This window comes from Canis lupus, chromosome 24 (genome assembly GCF_011100685.1).
Source record: "Canis lupus familiaris isolate Mischka breed German Shepherd chromosome 24, alternate assembly UU_Cfam_GSD_1.0, whole genome shotgun sequence".
In the NCBI taxonomy this organism is placed as follows: domain Eukaryota; kingdom Metazoa; phylum Chordata; class Mammalia; order Carnivora; family Canidae; genus Canis; species Canis lupus.
Window position 1 is genome coordinate 14012179 of NC_049245.1, and position 17579 is coordinate 14029757.

The 17579-nt window shown below is 38.6% G+C and overlaps 1 protein-coding gene across 2 annotated transcripts in view; it reads right to left on the minus strand.

The window, feature by feature from the left end:
- PLCB1 (phospholipase C beta 1) overlaps positions 1-17579 on the minus strand; it is a 669446-nt gene that overhangs the window by 218587 nt on the left and 433280 nt on the right. For both annotated transcript variants that reach the window (XM_038571644.1, XM_038571645.1), the window contains exons 5-6: positions 2108-2187; positions 250-303 (exon numbers count right to left, since the gene is read on the minus strand). In XM_038571644.1, the coding sequence (XP_038427572.1) occupies positions 250-303; positions 2108-2187 (134 nt within the window). The remainder of the gene's footprint in view (positions 1-249; positions 304-2107; positions 2188-17579) is intronic.

The window sequence follows — 17579 nt, forward strand, 5'->3', positions numbered from 1 at the left end:
CAGTAAGTTTCCCCCACCTCTTCCCCCCTCTTCCTGCTTTGTTGTTTCTTGAAAATGATGCCACAGGAAAATCTCTATGAGGAAACCAGCTGCACTCCTGTGAATATGGAGCATGAAGGAGAATGGGGTTACCATGCATTTTTATGCTTCCACTTGGGCCAGTAGAGAAACAAAACAGAGCCATGGCACAGAGTCAAATCTTTGAGAAAAGAACATGAACACTGACTGGGAAATGCTCCCATAGCTTACTTTTTGAGAGGAATGCGCCCTTCTGGAGTGACTTGCAGCTTAAGCTTAGTATAGCTGTTAGAGAAACAGAAAAACAAGTGTTTAAACTTTATAAAGCTGTCTATTAAAGAGTAAAATACATAGGAAAGGGCTCGTGCATATTTTAAAATTCATTTGCTGAATTTTAACAAACTGTCCAGATCTCTGCAATCAGCACTCAGCTCAAGAAATAGAAACTTTTCACTTTAGCAGCATCCCAGAAGCCCCTCTTGTGCCCCCTTTCCACATCCAGGCCCACAAAGGGAATCATTATTATGACTTTAAACAACATAGATTCTTTTTGGCTGGTTTTGCACTTTATATAAATGGAATCACATTCTTTTGGGTCTGGTTTCTTTCATGCAATAATATGTTTTTGAGATCCATCCTCATTTTTTGCTTATAGCTGTAGATCATTCACTCTCATTGCAAAGCATTCCAATGTTTCAGTATAACTACCCATTTATCTCTTCGATTGCTTATAGGATATGTGGATAGTGAGACAGCAATAGAAATTACCAACACTGCTGATGAGTGTGTGGACTGGGATTACCACGTTAAGAAACTGCATATGACCCATCAATCCCACATCTAGAGGTATATGTAGCAGAAATGCCTATTACATATTTATCAAAAGGGATGTTCTAGAACGTCCATAGCAGCTATTCATAGGGATATGCTTGTTGGTAAGGGACATTTGCAATAGATAATGATTAGCCAAGTATAAAATGCGATGTTTGAGATAAGACATCTTTTTTTTTTTTTTTTTTTAATCTCTGTGTCCCCTTCCACTAATACCACTTGGCAAAACCAATGTTCTAGAAATGTCTGTTAGATGAGGGATGCTAAGGTCAAAGTCAGTAAAAAGAAAGAAGAAAGGAAGGGGAAGCATTAGAAGGGTCCTCAAGATGACAAACTAAAAAGGAGATGATCATATGAAAAAACTTGTAAGTGAGGACCAATGAAGTACTGACAGTAAAAGCAATTCACAGAAGAGTAAGAAAGAAATGTAGGCTGGTATCATTTGGTCTAGAATAATGGGTATGCCTGACAGAAGAGGGAAAAGAGAAAGTTAATAAAATAGAGGACCACCTAGTAATGTTTCTGCTTGTGGTTTTGATTTCAAGGCTTCCCAACCTCCTGGACATACATAGCTTCCAAAGTGAACACAGCCAACCTTCCTTGCTGCTCATCTGGCAAAAATCATTATTTTCCTTGGTCAAATTATTTTTAGAAAGACTGTAATTCCAGAGTGATTGGGTAATCCTGTTTTGCTTTTCTTTCCTTCTCCTTTTCATTCTGTGCCTTCCTCCACATCTTTTTCTCTTTTCTTACTAACGCTTTCTGCGATGTTAGTCTAAGGGCAGGAATCAGGACATTAGTCTATTGATTTAGGTAGGCAGGGAAGTTATTATAGCATCTATCAGATCTGAGACTCTAGAGAAATGAGTACCGTATGTTGTTCTTTCCCTTTGTCAGATTAATAATTGATATGACACAGGCATATGTAGAAACGGGGGCCTCTCTGAAATTAATAATTCTTGGTTCTGAGCACAGCTGTCGGGATTTGGACGTGTCTCCTTATTGTGTGTCAAAGGCATTGACATTCAGGGCAGCTCCGCCTAACACGGATGTGCAGCTTGGAGGAAAAGAGTGATCTTTCTTGGAAGTTTTCCAATTCCAAACAGTGGAGGTATCAGTTCTCTAACAAATCCCAAAGGGAAGTTTGTGTTTACCAATGTGTGAAGCCAGTGCAGCATAAACAAAAGACTTCACAAAGGAGAAAGGAAACTGACTCAGAAGAAGCAACACCCTTAGTAATAAAATTAGAGCTACTTACGCTTTTTCCAGAAATGCATCTCTTGACATGTTTTGGGCCAGCAGGTTTGTTGCCAAACTGAAAACCTCATTTGTCCATTCCTGAAAGATGTAAATCACACTTGCATTAGCTTAAATACTCTACAGTCATTAGACACATGTTTTTAGCTGGACTACCAGGAAGGCAAATTAGTTCAATTTGTATGCCTAAGGGATTTTTTTCTTTTTCTTTCTCTCTCCTTCTCTCTTTTCTTCTTCTTCTTCTCCTTCTCTTCTTCTCCATCTCCTCCTCCTCCTCCTTCTCCTTCTTCTTTTATAAAAATGATATAATTAAATTCACGTCCCTGAGTGACTTCTCCTTTCTAAGGAACTATTCTTTAGACATAAACAAAATTTTGTCTGCTTCTAAAAATGCCTACTGATAGGAAACTGGCATGTTGCCTTTCAGGAACCAAATACTTTTTACTAATTTCCTAGCATTATAAAGAGTTAAAGAGTTATAGAAAAGTCGAAAATAAAATCGAAAATATTTTTAGCACTCCTTCAAATGTAATCTTCCTGCTTTACTACTCAAGGCAAAGCAACTATAACAGGGAATTTTTAAATGTTACAGTTCTAGAAGTTCTTGAAACCAGTCCCAGTTACAATGTCACACTCTCCCTCCCCCTAATTCTGTCAGTCCTTTACTTCTCCCCTAATCGCAATTCCTACCTCACACCACTCACCAGTGATCTCACTTGGCTTCCAAGAAAATGGAAAAGAGCAAATCCACACCAAAAGCTGAAGCTACATTCTGAGTGGTTTTGAACATGAAATTAACATTTGCACACCCCTCCCCAGTTCTTTAGGAGAAGACATGAGACCTAAGAAACCAAGTTTTTTAGTTCAACAGCATTTCCATCTAATTGTGTGACTTCTGCTGTTTTATTGGTCTTCTGTGTTTTGCCTCCTGACTTAAGGCGTTGATAATATACCAGATATTATATTATACCAGATATTAATATTTGAGGTAGGACTTGGGGTATACAGTGGTGAAAGAAGAAAGAGGGAATTCTAAGCAAAGAAAACTGTCTGGGAGAAGAACCAGAGGTAAGCACGCAAAGTATGACTTAGAAGGAATGGGGAGGAGTCTAAAACAGATTGGATAAAAGAGTGGAGTTGCGATGAGAAAAAGTAGAATTGGGGGCAGAGTATGGAGAGCATTTAATGTTTGTTGAGGTATTCAGAGATAATTTAGCAAGAAATGTGCTATCACTGAAAGTTTTGGGGTGAGAGATGAGGACACCTGAGGCCGGATTGTGTATTAGGGAAGTTATTTGGTGGCCAGGTAGAGAATAGAGTTGAGGCTGAGAAACCAAAAAGAAGGAACTCAGTTAAGAAGCTGTCTCAGTTTAGGAGAGAACTTTGGGGGCCTTGAACTCTATATATTTTTGGTGGAAGACTTGGAAGACGAAGCACAGAATAATTGTGAGTGAAGCAAAATAACTGACCACTGAACTTTATGTATAAGCAAGAGCATTGGAATAATTTTTAACAGCTTTAAAATAAGTTTCCTCAAATTTGATCATTTAAAACTAGGAATAATAACTGCTAGCCCTAGTTTTACAATATGTTTCTGGTATAATATTTTCTGAGCTAAGGGTCAAATTTAGATACTTCCTATGCAACTTTATGCATTGATAAAAGCATCTGTAATTGAGGGCAATGTACCATTTTGCATGTTTACTGGGGACCAATTCCACGCCAGAAATAAGTATTGTGAAAGCCAGAAATTTAACTGGGTCTCACCTTTTAGTTTGAAAGGTAAGTTTCCTATTATATCCAGCCCAATAAAAATACAACGTGAGTTACGTACATAATTTAAAATTCTCTGGTAGGCACATGAAAAAAGTAGAAATAAACAGGTAAAACTAATTTTAATAATATATTTTATTTCAGCTAATATTTCAAAAATATTATTCATCATATAATCAACATAAAATTGAGATATTTTATATGTATTTTATGTGTTTAGTCTTTGAAGTGAAGAATGGATTTTACACTTACAGACCATCTCATTTGGCATTGGCAACCTCCCAAGTACTTAATAGTCACAGGTAGCTGGTGGATGTTGCTGTAGCATTTGGTCAGTGCTGGACTTCTAGATCCTTGGCTCTTTGTATGGGTCCTTTATAAAGCCAGCTGAAGGGCAGCATCATTGCCACCTTTACCACACAGCCACAGCTCATTAAGCAAGTCAAGCATAATTTATTTTCATCATATTCTGAGAATGTGGGCATCTAAATTTCCAAGTATGGAATTCTTAGAATTCATTGGCCTCCTACAGCCTTTTTGAGATGTTCAAAAGATCTGACCCAGGCTAAATCAAAGATTCAGGGACTAATGTATCGACCAAGGGAACTTTAGAAATCACCTAACTCTTGTTGGATATTGGTCTCAGTCTATATAACACTGAGCTAAAACAGCATGTGTCTTACTTTGGTTTCCTCAGAAGCAGACCCTGAAACAAAGATTTATGAGGAATGGGTTTAAAATGAAGTGTTTTCTGGCAACTTTATAGGGGACTAAGCAGGACTGGGAAGGTAGGAAGGCAGAGAGTAGAAGTGTAGAAGGAAGAAGGCAGATGGTAACTTTGACTTTATCTTGACAAAGACCACACATCAAAGTTGAGTTTTTGATGAAGAACGAGAAAACTGGAGTGTGGCAATCCCGGTGCCTATTAGTCTTGGTTAAAGGCTTCTGGAGGGGATGGAAATCCCCAGGCACTTCCTGGTTTCCTTGATAGTAGCTAAATTGGGTCCCAACATCCAGAGGGAGCAGCCAACAAAGAGACAAGGGTCCTGGCTGTTGGAAGTGAAAGTCACCAAGGCATTGTACGTGAAAGTGGAAAAGGACTGGAAGGGACATGGGGAGAGCACTGCTAGAGCTGGCTCTAGCAGGTAACATATTTCAGGACTTTTGGGTACCAGAAGTAGCTACACTGTGCAACCAAAGTCTTGAAGGAATAGATTCCCATATGTGCTAGAGCAGTGCTTCTGAAACTTTCATCTACATAGAAAATGCTGGGGGCAATAGAGGGCAAAAGTCTTGCTGAAATGCAGATGCTGATTGAGGAGGTCTGGGGAAGGGACAGAGAATGTGCTTCCCAAGGGAAGTCTACTGAACCACTCTACGAGTAGCAAGGTTCTAGAGGAAACTTGCAGCATTGATGGAAATTTTGGTAGAAATGAAATACTTTAAGCTCCACACTAGGTCTTTGGACTCAGAATCCACATATTTTTCAAGAAATCCATATATTTTTATGCACATTAACGTTTGTTTGAGCATCCTGCTGGGCCAGGATCAGAATTTTGAGTAGCAAGGTGTGCCAGGACCTGGTTTAGGAAATATTATTCTATTCTTTGTCTGCTTGCTCCCCAAGCAAATAAAGAAATTATTTTGGCTATTTGTTTTAGAATAACCAAAAAAATCTCAGAGCTGCATTAAGAATGACATGGCTGAAAAGTTGTGGCCAGCGCCGCTTAAAGCAGCCTTGGCTCATCCTGAGATTATGGCATATGCTTTGCTGCAGGATATACTGATGCCACCCTGACAGGGTTCTCATAAATCCAATGCTGGGCCCTGATGAGTCTGGCACTGGAAGGACAGCTTCTAATTTTAATCTAGAGGGTTTATTTTTCTACTTTCATAGACAAGGTTCTGATGATTGCCACCAAGGTTGGCTCAGCTTCTACTATTTCAAACCTGAAGCTTCTTAAATGACATTTTTCTGTCTTATGATCCACCTTTTCTCATGAAGGGGACAACCGAGACCTGAATTAGAGAAAATAGATCTGAAGGTCAACTTCCATGGAATTTCATCTGGAGTTTAAATGTACATATTTGTATCTTAAGATCTTCAAAATTGTTCCTGCAATTCCCTCACCCCACGAGGTTCTGGTGCACTTATTGAAATGCCAGTATTGACACCATTATAAACACTTAAGTTTTCCTACCATGCCGCAAAGTTAACGCACTTTTATTTCTAAAGTCATTTCAGTTCCACCATGCTTGGCACAGGATCTATGTGTTTGCTTAATACTGCCAACAATTGTTTCACAATTGTCAATTACTCTCAGAGGTATTGTTTGAGTGTTTACTATGCACTGACCTAAGTCTTTTGCAACCAATAACTTCATTAGTTCTTATAACAATTCTCCAGGGGATAGGTGCTGTTATTAGCCTCATTTTACAGAGGAGTGTTCAAAGTTTCAAAGCACTTATAAAACTTAAATTCTCAGAGCTGATAAAAGTCATAATTTGGGATTAAATAACTGGTTTCTTTTCTTTTTCTTTTTTTAAGATTTTTACTTATTTATTCATGAGAGACACAGAGAGAGAGAGAGGCAGAGACATAGGCAGAGAGAGAGGCAGGCCATGCAGGGAGCCTGATGTGGGACTCGATCCTGAGACTCCAGGATCATGCTCTGGGCCGAAGGCAGGTATTTAACAACTAAATCACTGGTTTCTTGGGCTCTAAACCCTGTACTCTCAGATACCATGCATGCTGTCATTTTGTTCTAGAAAATTTTAGGGTGGCTCATACAGTTCAAAAGATAAAAAAGATAAGTCCATTTAACTTTATTCTGTAGAAAACACTGCTTCAGCTCTTGCTAAGGGCTAGTTACTGTTCTAGGCATTTGGCAATTAACTCATGGAATCCCCACAACTACTCTATGAGATAAATTCTGTTATTAACACCCCATTTGTATAAATGAGAAAGCTGAGGCATAGAGGCATCTGATAACTGGCATGAGGTCATACAGCTCATACAGACACACCTGAGATTTGAACCCAGGACATTTGCTGCTGGAATCTGTACACCTTACCACTGTACTATGATGATGAATCAAACTCTGGTGTTTATGAAGTAAACATCTTAATAGCATGCTATCATGATGATGCTAGAGGAGATAAGATGGAGAGAGGGGTAAGGTCAATCACAAAATGCAGGTCTAAAGACTTGGAACTTTGATAGAGGTAGGTCATGATTTTTATTCACCCTTGCTTTGACCAGTGTAAAGAGAGATCCAATCACAACATGTTCAAACCTTTCCCTAGATCCAAATGCCAATCATCCAGCAGTTCGACTATGATGAGTAGTTCTGAGAACAGAGAGAAATTTCTCCCATTGGCATTCACACCTTGTAACTTCTTGGCTTAACTTGTCACCGCAAGGGATATACAGACAAAGACAGAGTCTACTAGAAGAAATAGAATTTTTGAAATAGAAGACGTTTCGCCTTCCCATTGTTCTGATTTATGTTACCTTTAATATTTTAATGTCTTTATTTTACCTTTCTTTTCTTTCAGTATTATGTATTTTCTTACACTTAGAAATACAGAAAACAGTGTAACTAGCACAAATCAAAATGTAACAAGTGTCAACATAGTGCCATATTTACTTTAGTCCTTTTAAAAAATAATATATCCTTAAGATGTTGCAGTGCAGATTAATTCTATGCTGTGCTTCTCCCTGTTTTCATTCTTCTCCCTTTCTCCAGGAGCAAGTTCCATCTTGAAAGGTAGTTATCAATATCAAATCTATTTTCATGTGTTATAGATCAAGGTTCAGCAAACTAAGGCCTGAGGGTTAAATCAAGCTGTCACCTGTTTTTGTAAAGAAAGTTTTAGTGGAATACAGCTATACTTGTTCATTTACGTATTATCTGTGGCAGTTTTCAGGCTATGATGGCAGAGTTGAGTAGCTGCAACAGAGCCAAAAGGGCAAAGTGTTTACTATCTGGCCCTTTATAGAAAATAGTTTGCTGGTCCCTGGCATGGACCCATGTATATTTAAAATGGTACATAAATCATATTATACTCTATACATCTTTGGCCAATGACTATTGGCAACCAACATTATACCCTTAAATATTTCCTTGCTTCTGCATATGGATCTAGTTAATTAATCTTAACTATTATGCTATTCTACTATAGGAATGCATAACTTATTAATGCATTATTTTATTGATGAACAATTTATGGTTTCTTTCTTCAGAAGAAAGGAAGAAATGTATTTTTTTGTTTGCACAAATGTATTCCCTGTTGCTTTAAGTCACATCTGGGAGATTTTCTAGGGTGAGTATCATGAATTCTTAGAATCCATATTATCTTCATCAGTACCATGCTGATACTTGCTCACCAAAATGGGAAGGACATTATATTCCCATTGGCAGTGTAGGAGAGCTTGCATTTTGTCATATTTACTATATTCTCACTTGCTATTATCAAGCTTTCAGAAAATGTTGACAAATCTGATGGATGCAATGCGGGATCTTGCAGTGGTCTTAATTGGCATCCTTGATTCACCAGCAGAGTTGAGTATCATTTTATATACGTTGGGGCTGTTCCACTTTTTTTTCCTGCAAATTTCCTGTTAACATTCTTAACACATTTCTCCTTTAGGATATTTGTGTTCATTGTCTATGAAAAGGGGAGAAATGTGGGGGAAAAAAAGGAGTGGGGCAGTTTTTGTTTGAGATTTGAGCTCAAGTACAGGACGGTGGTTAGTATCAATCCTATCGATAGAAACAAAGTGCTGCACAGTGGCTGCATGTTGTAAATGGCACCTGGAGCATTGTGGCGTGCAAAGCACCCACCAAGACCATGGCTGTGACCTGATACCAAGCAGCTGGTGTCACAGAGAAGAAGCAGAATGTGGCCTCTGCCCTCTAAAACATGTCTTTAGGGGATCCCTGGGTGGCGCAGCGGTTTGGCGCCTGCCTTTGGCCCAGGGCGCGATCCTGGAGACGCGGGATCGAATCCCACATCGGGCTCCTGGTGCATGGAGCCTGCTTCTCCCTCTGCCTGTGTCTCTGCCTCTCTCTCTCTCTCTCTCTCTCTCTCTGTGACTATCATAAATAAATAAAATCTTTAAAAAATAAAAATAAAAAAAAATAAAACATGTCTTTATGCAGTGAGTTCTTTGGGAAAGAAAAAAGTTCAAAAAGGAATACTGGATATACAAAGAAATTATGAGTCCATGGTTACCCTAATAAAGTAAAAGGAGTGACAAATGATAATAATCTCAAAGCAGGTATTTCCAAAGTGCCCGATTTGGTAGCCTCAATCTCTCAATCTATTGTATTTAATTAATTTCTTAAAAGATTTTATTTATTCATGAGAGATGCAGAGAGAGAGAGAGAGAAAGAAAGAAAGAAAGAGAGAGAGAAAGAGAGAGAGAGAGGCAGAGACACAGGCAGAGGGAGAAGCAGGCTCCATGTTGGGAGCCTGATGTGGGATTTGATCCCAGGTCTCCAGGATCATGCCCTAGGCTGAAGGCAGGCACTAAATCGCTGAGCCACTCAGGGATCCCTATTTAATTAATTTTTAAAAGGTTTCTGGAATAAAAAATATTATATAAGACATGTTAATATTTGTGGGACACATGTAGGTCCTAACTATCTTATCTTATTTTATTTTATTTTATTTTATTTTATTTTATTTTTTTTGGTCCTAACAATTTTATATAGCTATCTATTTATTTTTTTATTTTTTGGCAAACCCCTACTGCCATCGGCAGTAACAGTGTCATTCCCATTATCTCCACTCATAAATAGTTAACACTTTGGAACTTGAGTAAGAAGGAACATTGTCTCGTTCATGTAGAGTTGCACTGCCTGGCTGAGCACATTTCTCTCCCTACTGGCATGCATCAGAATTCATCTCACTAACCATTTGTCTTAATGGTACAGTAAAGAGTCTTTTCATTGTGCGAGATGGTCTATGAGTTATAAATACGATTTCATTAAAAGTAGAAAGGACTGTTGGAGAAGTCACTGCATTTATGATACTACATAGAGCATTTTGAATTTTGGTAAAACTTCTGGTACAGTTTCTGTTTTAGGTGGCAATGAAAGGCTTATATTTTATAGTCAAAATGTTCATCTCATACTCAGAGAGAAATGGTTGTCAAATAAAATATAGTTACTGGGCAGCCTTGGTGGCTCAGCGGTTTAGCGCCTGCCTTCAGCCCAGGGTGTGATCCTGGAGACCCTGGATCGAGTCCCGTGTCGGGCTCCCTGCATGGCGCCTGCTTCTCCCTCTGCCTGTGCCTCTCCCTCTCTTTCTCTCTCTGTGTCTCTCATGAATAAATAAATAAAACAAAAATATATAGTTAAAAGCAAAACAAAAACCAGGAAGCAATATTAGGACCCAGTATAATCACTACTGGGACAGAAAACTGTATTACTCAAAAGATGTAATATCAAAAAAGGGTGCATAATTATTTCCAAAAGACTATGTGATTCAAATGCCTTTAAGCTACAGCTGACAGAAGCACAGCTCAAACCAGCCTGGGAAATAGAATTTCTCAGGGACACTGGAGATTTCCTGTAATTGAAGGAAAAATTGAGCAAACTGCAGGAAAAAAAAAGTATAATATAAGACATCAGGAACCTGGGGCCTAAATGCAAAGGGGATTTTCTTTATTGCTTTTCCATTGCTCTATCTTACCTGGTGGTATATTTTTTTCACTGATCAGCTTCATTCTCATGGTCACTACACCAAAAGTTACACATGGCACTTCTCACCCACCAGAGATAGTCATGTGTGAAAAATCCTGGCAAAAGTCTCTGATTAGTCTACATCTAGAAAGCTTAGTCAGGTAAGAACCCAGCAGTATCCAAGAGGCCAAATCATTGGAACTGGGGGAGAAGCAGTGAGCAGAAGGATGGAAGAGAATAAAAACACTACATATATCCATTCACAGGAGTATCATGGAAAACAGCAGATGGAAGAAAAGGATGTGTCATTCATAACGTGTGTGGAATCTCATAGCTCTGTGTCCCATTCTTTTATAAAATGAAATGGGCAATAAATCCACACTTTTGACTTGAGTTACTTCATGAATGAATGAATGTGTCAATGAAAGAGAATTATATCCATGTCTTATAATTAATGCCTTTTGAAATTAATTTTTATGTCTTCTTCATTGTTATAGGTGTTCAATCTCCATTCTTGGCTACAGGGTTTTGGATGATCACTTTACATGTTTCTGATTGTAATTTGAACCATGCTGGAATAAGTTATAAGAACTCAGAGTACTGTGTACAGCATTGGGCCGAGGAGGCTCTCCAATTAGTAACATAAAGAAGGTTTAGGAATAGAGCTTAGGGCATCTATATTGGCTTCATAGACATGCTTTATGCTTTGCTTTATACCTTGGGCTATATTCTTGAAGAACTGTTACCCAATTATCTTTTTGCAGCTAAGTGATTGCTGTAGTACACAGTATCCGATGACCTAAGGTAGAGTTCACATGTTGTAGAGTGCAGTTTGCAAAATGTGGCAGTGCAAGGATCCATATTTTGGGAGGTAACAGATGTAGTATATCCCTAGTCTTCTTCCAACACCTCTTGACATTCCCCTGTTCCATGGGAAAACTTTAATGTGGAAAAATCAAGTTAGAATGAATATTAAGAGAGTTTTTCTAAGGGAAAAGCATAAAGCCTCTGAAAAGAGCAGCATGTGAAAGAAAAGAGGAAGATGTTTGCTCTGGCAAAGTTCTCAAGATGAGAGGTTTTCAGCTATACCATTGTCAATCTCAAGATGTATTTTGAGCATCAGCTGAGGAACACTCTCCTTCCCTTCCAGCCAGTTTCCTGAGTCATCGCTCATTTGTAACAGCTGAGAAAATGTTGATCGAGTGCCCTTCTAAAAAACCTCTAAAGCTTCCTTTCCATGGCTTTCATATCAACCTGCCATATTCTTGAAATGGTTCTTTCCAAAAGCCTCATGTCACTTTATGAAAACATTTGCTATAATGCCTTCTAAGCCTAGCAGTGTCAATGCTAATTAGTACTTTGGTTTGAATCCCCTGGTGTGCTGCGTACTAAAGACAGCAAATGTATGTGAGCGGGTCTGTAATTATAATCGATAGCATTGTTTATTGTTAAAAAAGTAATTCTGTTTGAAGAAATCAAGTGAAAAAAATTTTAAAGAAAAATAATCCAGCTAATTTCTTGGTAAGATGTACGTCAAGTGGAATAAAAGGAGCAATCATAACTTCTTGGGAGTAAGGTGGTGCTGCTTATCCATTAAATGAAATCTGACAAAATTCAAACTGCATTCCTTGAAATGTGATTAGTAAACTACACACAGGTACTTCCTCATTAAGTTATAACTTAACCTATGGAATTCTGCTAAAATATAATTTTCTCATTTGGAAGTCAATTTGTTTTAAATACTGTAATTATATCCCCATCTTTATTTTAAATCGTTTTACAAACTGGATTCTTTCCCTTTAAATGGAGGAGTATTTGACCCTTGGTAAGGACGCTAGCCTATTTGTTAGCCCTTCCCCCACCGGCAGAATGACTCTTTGCCTTTGGCTCCAGTTGCTTCCCTTTTGCTCATTTTCTCACTGCCTTTGGAAGGGCGAATCTTGAATATAGCTTGTGCTTGTCTCCTAATTTAATCTTAAAATACTGCCATTAGTTTATGTAATGATTCTTAGAGACCCTCATATTATTGATGGTTTTGCTAGTTTATGTAAAACTAAACCTTATTGGATTGCAGACCCCACTCTGCTCTTAGCTGTGGGACCCACAGCTCAGGATTACCTAATATCCATTTTCTCTTTCTCTCATCACTGAAACCTGTCATTATTCAGGCCAGCAATATATAATAATTGAAAAATTTGCATTTTCCAACAACTTCAGCAGCTAGAGTGGTAATGTGACACATGAGGAACCACATGTTAGCAGAAGTCTGGGAGGAAAATGTGGTTTCTGATATAGAGGCTCCGTTCTTTTTGCTGTTGGGACCACACATGCAATGGCTGGAGCTGCAGAGGCCTCTTGATCTATGAGGAAATGACCATGGGAACTATAGGGTCCCAGCCTTATTGTCCTTGAGTCCCTCTATCGAAGCCAGAAATGCCTACTTTTAGGCTTCCTGCTGCATGAGGGGAGGGGGGAAGCAAAAGCAAACAAGTAAAAAATCCTTAATTTATCTAAGCTAATGTTTGGTTTGATTTTCTATTACTCAAGGCCAAATGTAACCCCTGCCTGATAGAATCATCTTGGGCAAGTTTTTTTAACCTGTCCAATATTCGTTTACCTTGTAAAAAGGAGAAAATCACAGGACTTACTTCACAGGCTGTTGTGACGACTAAGGGAGACAGTTCATATTATATGTTTAGATTGGTGACAGACACAACACACACTTAGTAAATGGTAGCAATCTAAAAACTTATTATTTATCAAAGAAACACAGACATAGGTTTTCAAAAAAATTGTTCAGAGGGGCTGTCAACAAAAAGCAATGATCACTTGTGATACTCTTACCCTAGCTCTGCTTCTTGACAACTATTTTCAGCATTTCTATTCTTAAATTCCTGGGGGTTAATCCATATTTCTAAATAATCTATTTTTACGGCTTTCTCTTGATTGACCAATTTTAGAATTTAACTATCAATATCCAGCTCTGATCTCCTATTCCATCTCCCATCTGCCCTTTCTCCTTCCTCCTGATAGAATTCTGTGAACCACTGCTCTTTCTTCCCCGACACCTCTACAATCTCAAGCAACATAAATTAAGCCATTTCTTAATTCACCAATTAAAGACAGTATCACTTCTCTGAGAGGAAGACATTTACCTGCCAATCCTTTTATCTCCAACTCCTGTTAGCTTAAATTTATTTTTAAAATGATCAAAGTTGAAATGTTTTTATCTTGTCCAGTTTCCATAATTAACTTCAATTATGTGCATATAAATTGATTCTAAAAGTTTAAAACTGATAAAATAAAAATTTTACATGGTTACAAAAATGCAAATATAACTTTCTGCAGGGTCACATATTAGACTCTGATTATCATACTTGTTACAGTTCCAATACCACAAACCATGTGACTTTCAAAAGGGAACATTCCTAATACCAACATAACATACATCCTTTTTGGGCTCCTCCTTTAGTTGTTGAATATCTGTATGCTTTTAGCTGGCTTATATTTAGATAATACTTTCCTTGGGGCAGCCTGGGTGGCTCAGCAGTTTAGTGCCGCCTTCAGCCCAGGGTGTGATCCTGGGGTCCTGGGATCGAGTCCCAAATCGGGCTCCCTGCATGGAGCCTGCTTCTCCCTCTGCCTGTGTCTCTGCCTCTCTCTCTCCCTCTCTGGTCTCTCATGAATAAATAAATAAAATCTTAAAAAAACCCATACTTTTCTTATACATTTTCTCTTCTTTTACTTTAGTTTTCTTTTGAAGAGAAGAAATTTAAAGCCTTTTACACTAATCTAATATCTTTCAGCTTTCTACTCATATTGCTTGAAACTCATTCATTCCAGTACCTTCTATTTAAACTTTAAGACAGTGTCTTTAGCTCTTATATATACTTTTTGAAATATATATTTCATATTTTCCTGTCTTCTGTGTTCTCCTACACTCTTTAGGTTGATTTTGTCTGTGTCTCTTACCTTTTGTCTCTCTCTCTCTCTCTCTCTTTAGCAATCTCTATATCCAACATGGGGCTCAAACTCATGACCTAGAGATGAAGAGTCCCATGCTTCTCCCACTGAGCCAGCCAGGCGCCTCTTATCTTTTCTTTCTGATTTTCATCTTTTTGTCTTTCACATTTCCTTGTTTTCTGCCTTCACTGTGGTTTCTGCTTGGTTCCCCATTCTGGGAGATTTCCTTCATCTCTTCTTACCATTATGTAGAATTTGGCTTTTGTTCCATTATCTTATTTTTTATTTCCAAAAAAACCCACTTTATTTTTGCTGCCTATTTTTCAGAGCATCTTGTTCTTATCTTATGAATATAATATATTTAAAATTCTCTCTGAAGATAGTTCCTGTTTTAATTTTTTTGTTTATTTGTTTCTTGATTATCCCTGTATCTTCTATCAACATTTCTTATTCTGTCTGTCTTGGCCTCCCTCATCAATCAAGAGTGTAGGCTTTCTCAATAGCCTGTGGACATTTTGATGCTAGTTCACAGTTTTGAATGCGGACATTAGAAGGGCCAACTGGGAGCTCTGAGTATGTGAGTGGGATTTACCTGCTTGCAGACCTCTCCTGTGGGTAGGCATGTGGGTGCCAGCCACTACGGTGTGGTACTCACAAATTCTAGAATGAGAAGAGCTTTACTCTGGATACTTGACTCCAATGCTGGCTACCATGACTTTTTCTAATAATTTGTTCACTTCCACAAAAAACAAACAAACAGAAAAACCAAACAAGTTCTCAGCTTTTTGGTCTGCGAAGTAATTGGTTATCAATAATTCTTAAAGCAGAGCAAGTGGAGGAGGTGGAGGGGCTGATAGTTTTGTCCATAACCTTTAATTCTTTGCCCTTCTTTTATTCCCAAGTCTTGCTTCCTATTCCTCTGGGCTGGTAGTTCTCAAGTCAGCGTCTTCTCTCCACTGACACTCAGTGGGTCAGTGACCTTATTGGCTACAGTTCTCTATGGAACCTAGACTCTGTTCCATCACACACTTTCCTCTTCATTTTCTTCTGCAAACTTATTGAAACATGTCATCTTGTAGTGCCCTATCTCATTCTTTACACCACTGTATATTTATGTTACTTTACCATCATTTTCATAGTATCTCAAGACAAATAGCAGGCCACACCTGTACTTATTCTGCTGCTTTGGACTGATACTATTATGAATCTTATGTTTAAAACCAAGTTTCTGATTTTTCCTCCTAATTGGCTCTCCATCTCAAGAAGTGCAATTTCATCAAAACTGACATCATCCTTAGCTTCCTTTTTCTCTCATGCCATGTGTCCAATCCATCAGTATAGTTTCTTTTTTTCTTTTTCCTTTCCTCTTTTCTTCTTTCTTTCTTTCTTTCTTTCTTTCTTTCTTTCTTTCTTTCTTTCTTTCTTTCTTTCTTTCTCTTTCTTTCTTCTCTCGGCTTTAAACTCAAAGTATATTCAGAACCCAGCCATTTCTCACTATCTCTACTCCCAACACTGCTCTCGTGGTTTCTGCTCTTGTATCCCTACTATGGCTTTTCAATGGAGCAGCCAGGGCAATCTTGCTAAAATATATTGCACCAAATTAATCCCTTGCTCAAAGTGATGTAAGTTACTCATGTCACGGGAAATGAAGCCAAATTCTTACAGTGGCCACCCACCACTGTCCAAGTCACCTGTCACCCCTCCCCCAACTTCTCCACTGCTATCCTTCCTTATCCCATGCTGGGTACACACCTGTATCAGGCTCTGCTCTCTTCCATGAGAACCATTTGACTCACTCCATCATCTTCAAGGTTTTCTTCAAAAGTCATCACTTCAATGTAATCTTATCTGACCAATTTATTTAAAACTGAAGTATGCCTCCCCCTCTCCAACACTTCCTATTCCCCTTCCCTACTTTATTTCTCTCTAGCACCTGGCACCGCCTTGTTTGTCATGTTGATTGTCAACCTACCCCCACCATTATGTAAGCTTCATGAAGACAATGATTCTCATCATTTTTGTCTATTTAGCTTATTCCTGGTGCTCAAAATTATGCCTGGTACACAGCAGGCAACTGAGTATTAGTTGAATGAATGAATGAATGAATGACTATCATTATATAGCCATTAGGAAAATTATTGACAAAATATTTAATTCTTTTTTTATTCTCAGGGGCAGCTTGTTCATTGGGAGTATCTGATGCATTAGGAACCGAAAAATGATAACTGATATTAAAGCAGTAGATGGCACAGATCAACTTGCCACTCTCATATGATGCCAGATATTTTTCTCCAGTAATTAAACAAGGAAGCCAAATTTTTTAGAGATCTTCTTTCCAAAAACATTATGGTTTTTTTTTTTTTTTTGGTTGTTGTTGTTGTTGTTTGTTTGTTTTGATCTGCATTCCTGCTTCAAAGCAATTGACACAGGTAGACAAGTGGGGCTTACTCAGTTGTGAGCCTCAGAAGACAGGGAGGTGTAGGAACAAGGGGGCAACAGTTTATTTCTGTGTTATGGGCTGTTTGGAAGGAAAGAGGAGGCACTGCTGGTTAACCAGTTTTCTGACCTTCCTTTCTGGGGATAAGTGGGTTTGCACTAACAGCAGCCCATACCTGAAAGCACGAGCATTTCTGTTTCCTAGGATATATTTTCCCTGCTGTTTGGCATTCATTCTTCTGTGTGGCTCCCTTCAACACTCAAAAGAAGCTCTTGCTTAAGGATTGCAGGAAAGACACCCAGAAGTCCGAAGGCGAGGCACTTTCCTCTACAATCACCAGAAGAGCAACTACTGCTTCTTATCTGGCTGTAAGGAAGAGATTAATGTCCAAGTTGCCTTTTCCCTCTTCTTTTTATTTTTATTTTTTTTAATTTTTATTTATTTATGATAGTCACAGAGAGAGAGAGAGAGAGGCAGAGACACAGGCAGAGGGAGAAGCAGGCTCCATGCGCCGGGAGCCCGATGTGGGATTCGATCCCGGGTCTCCAGGATCGCGCCCTGGGCCAAAGGCAGGCGCCAAACGGCTGCGCCACCCAGGGATCCCCTCC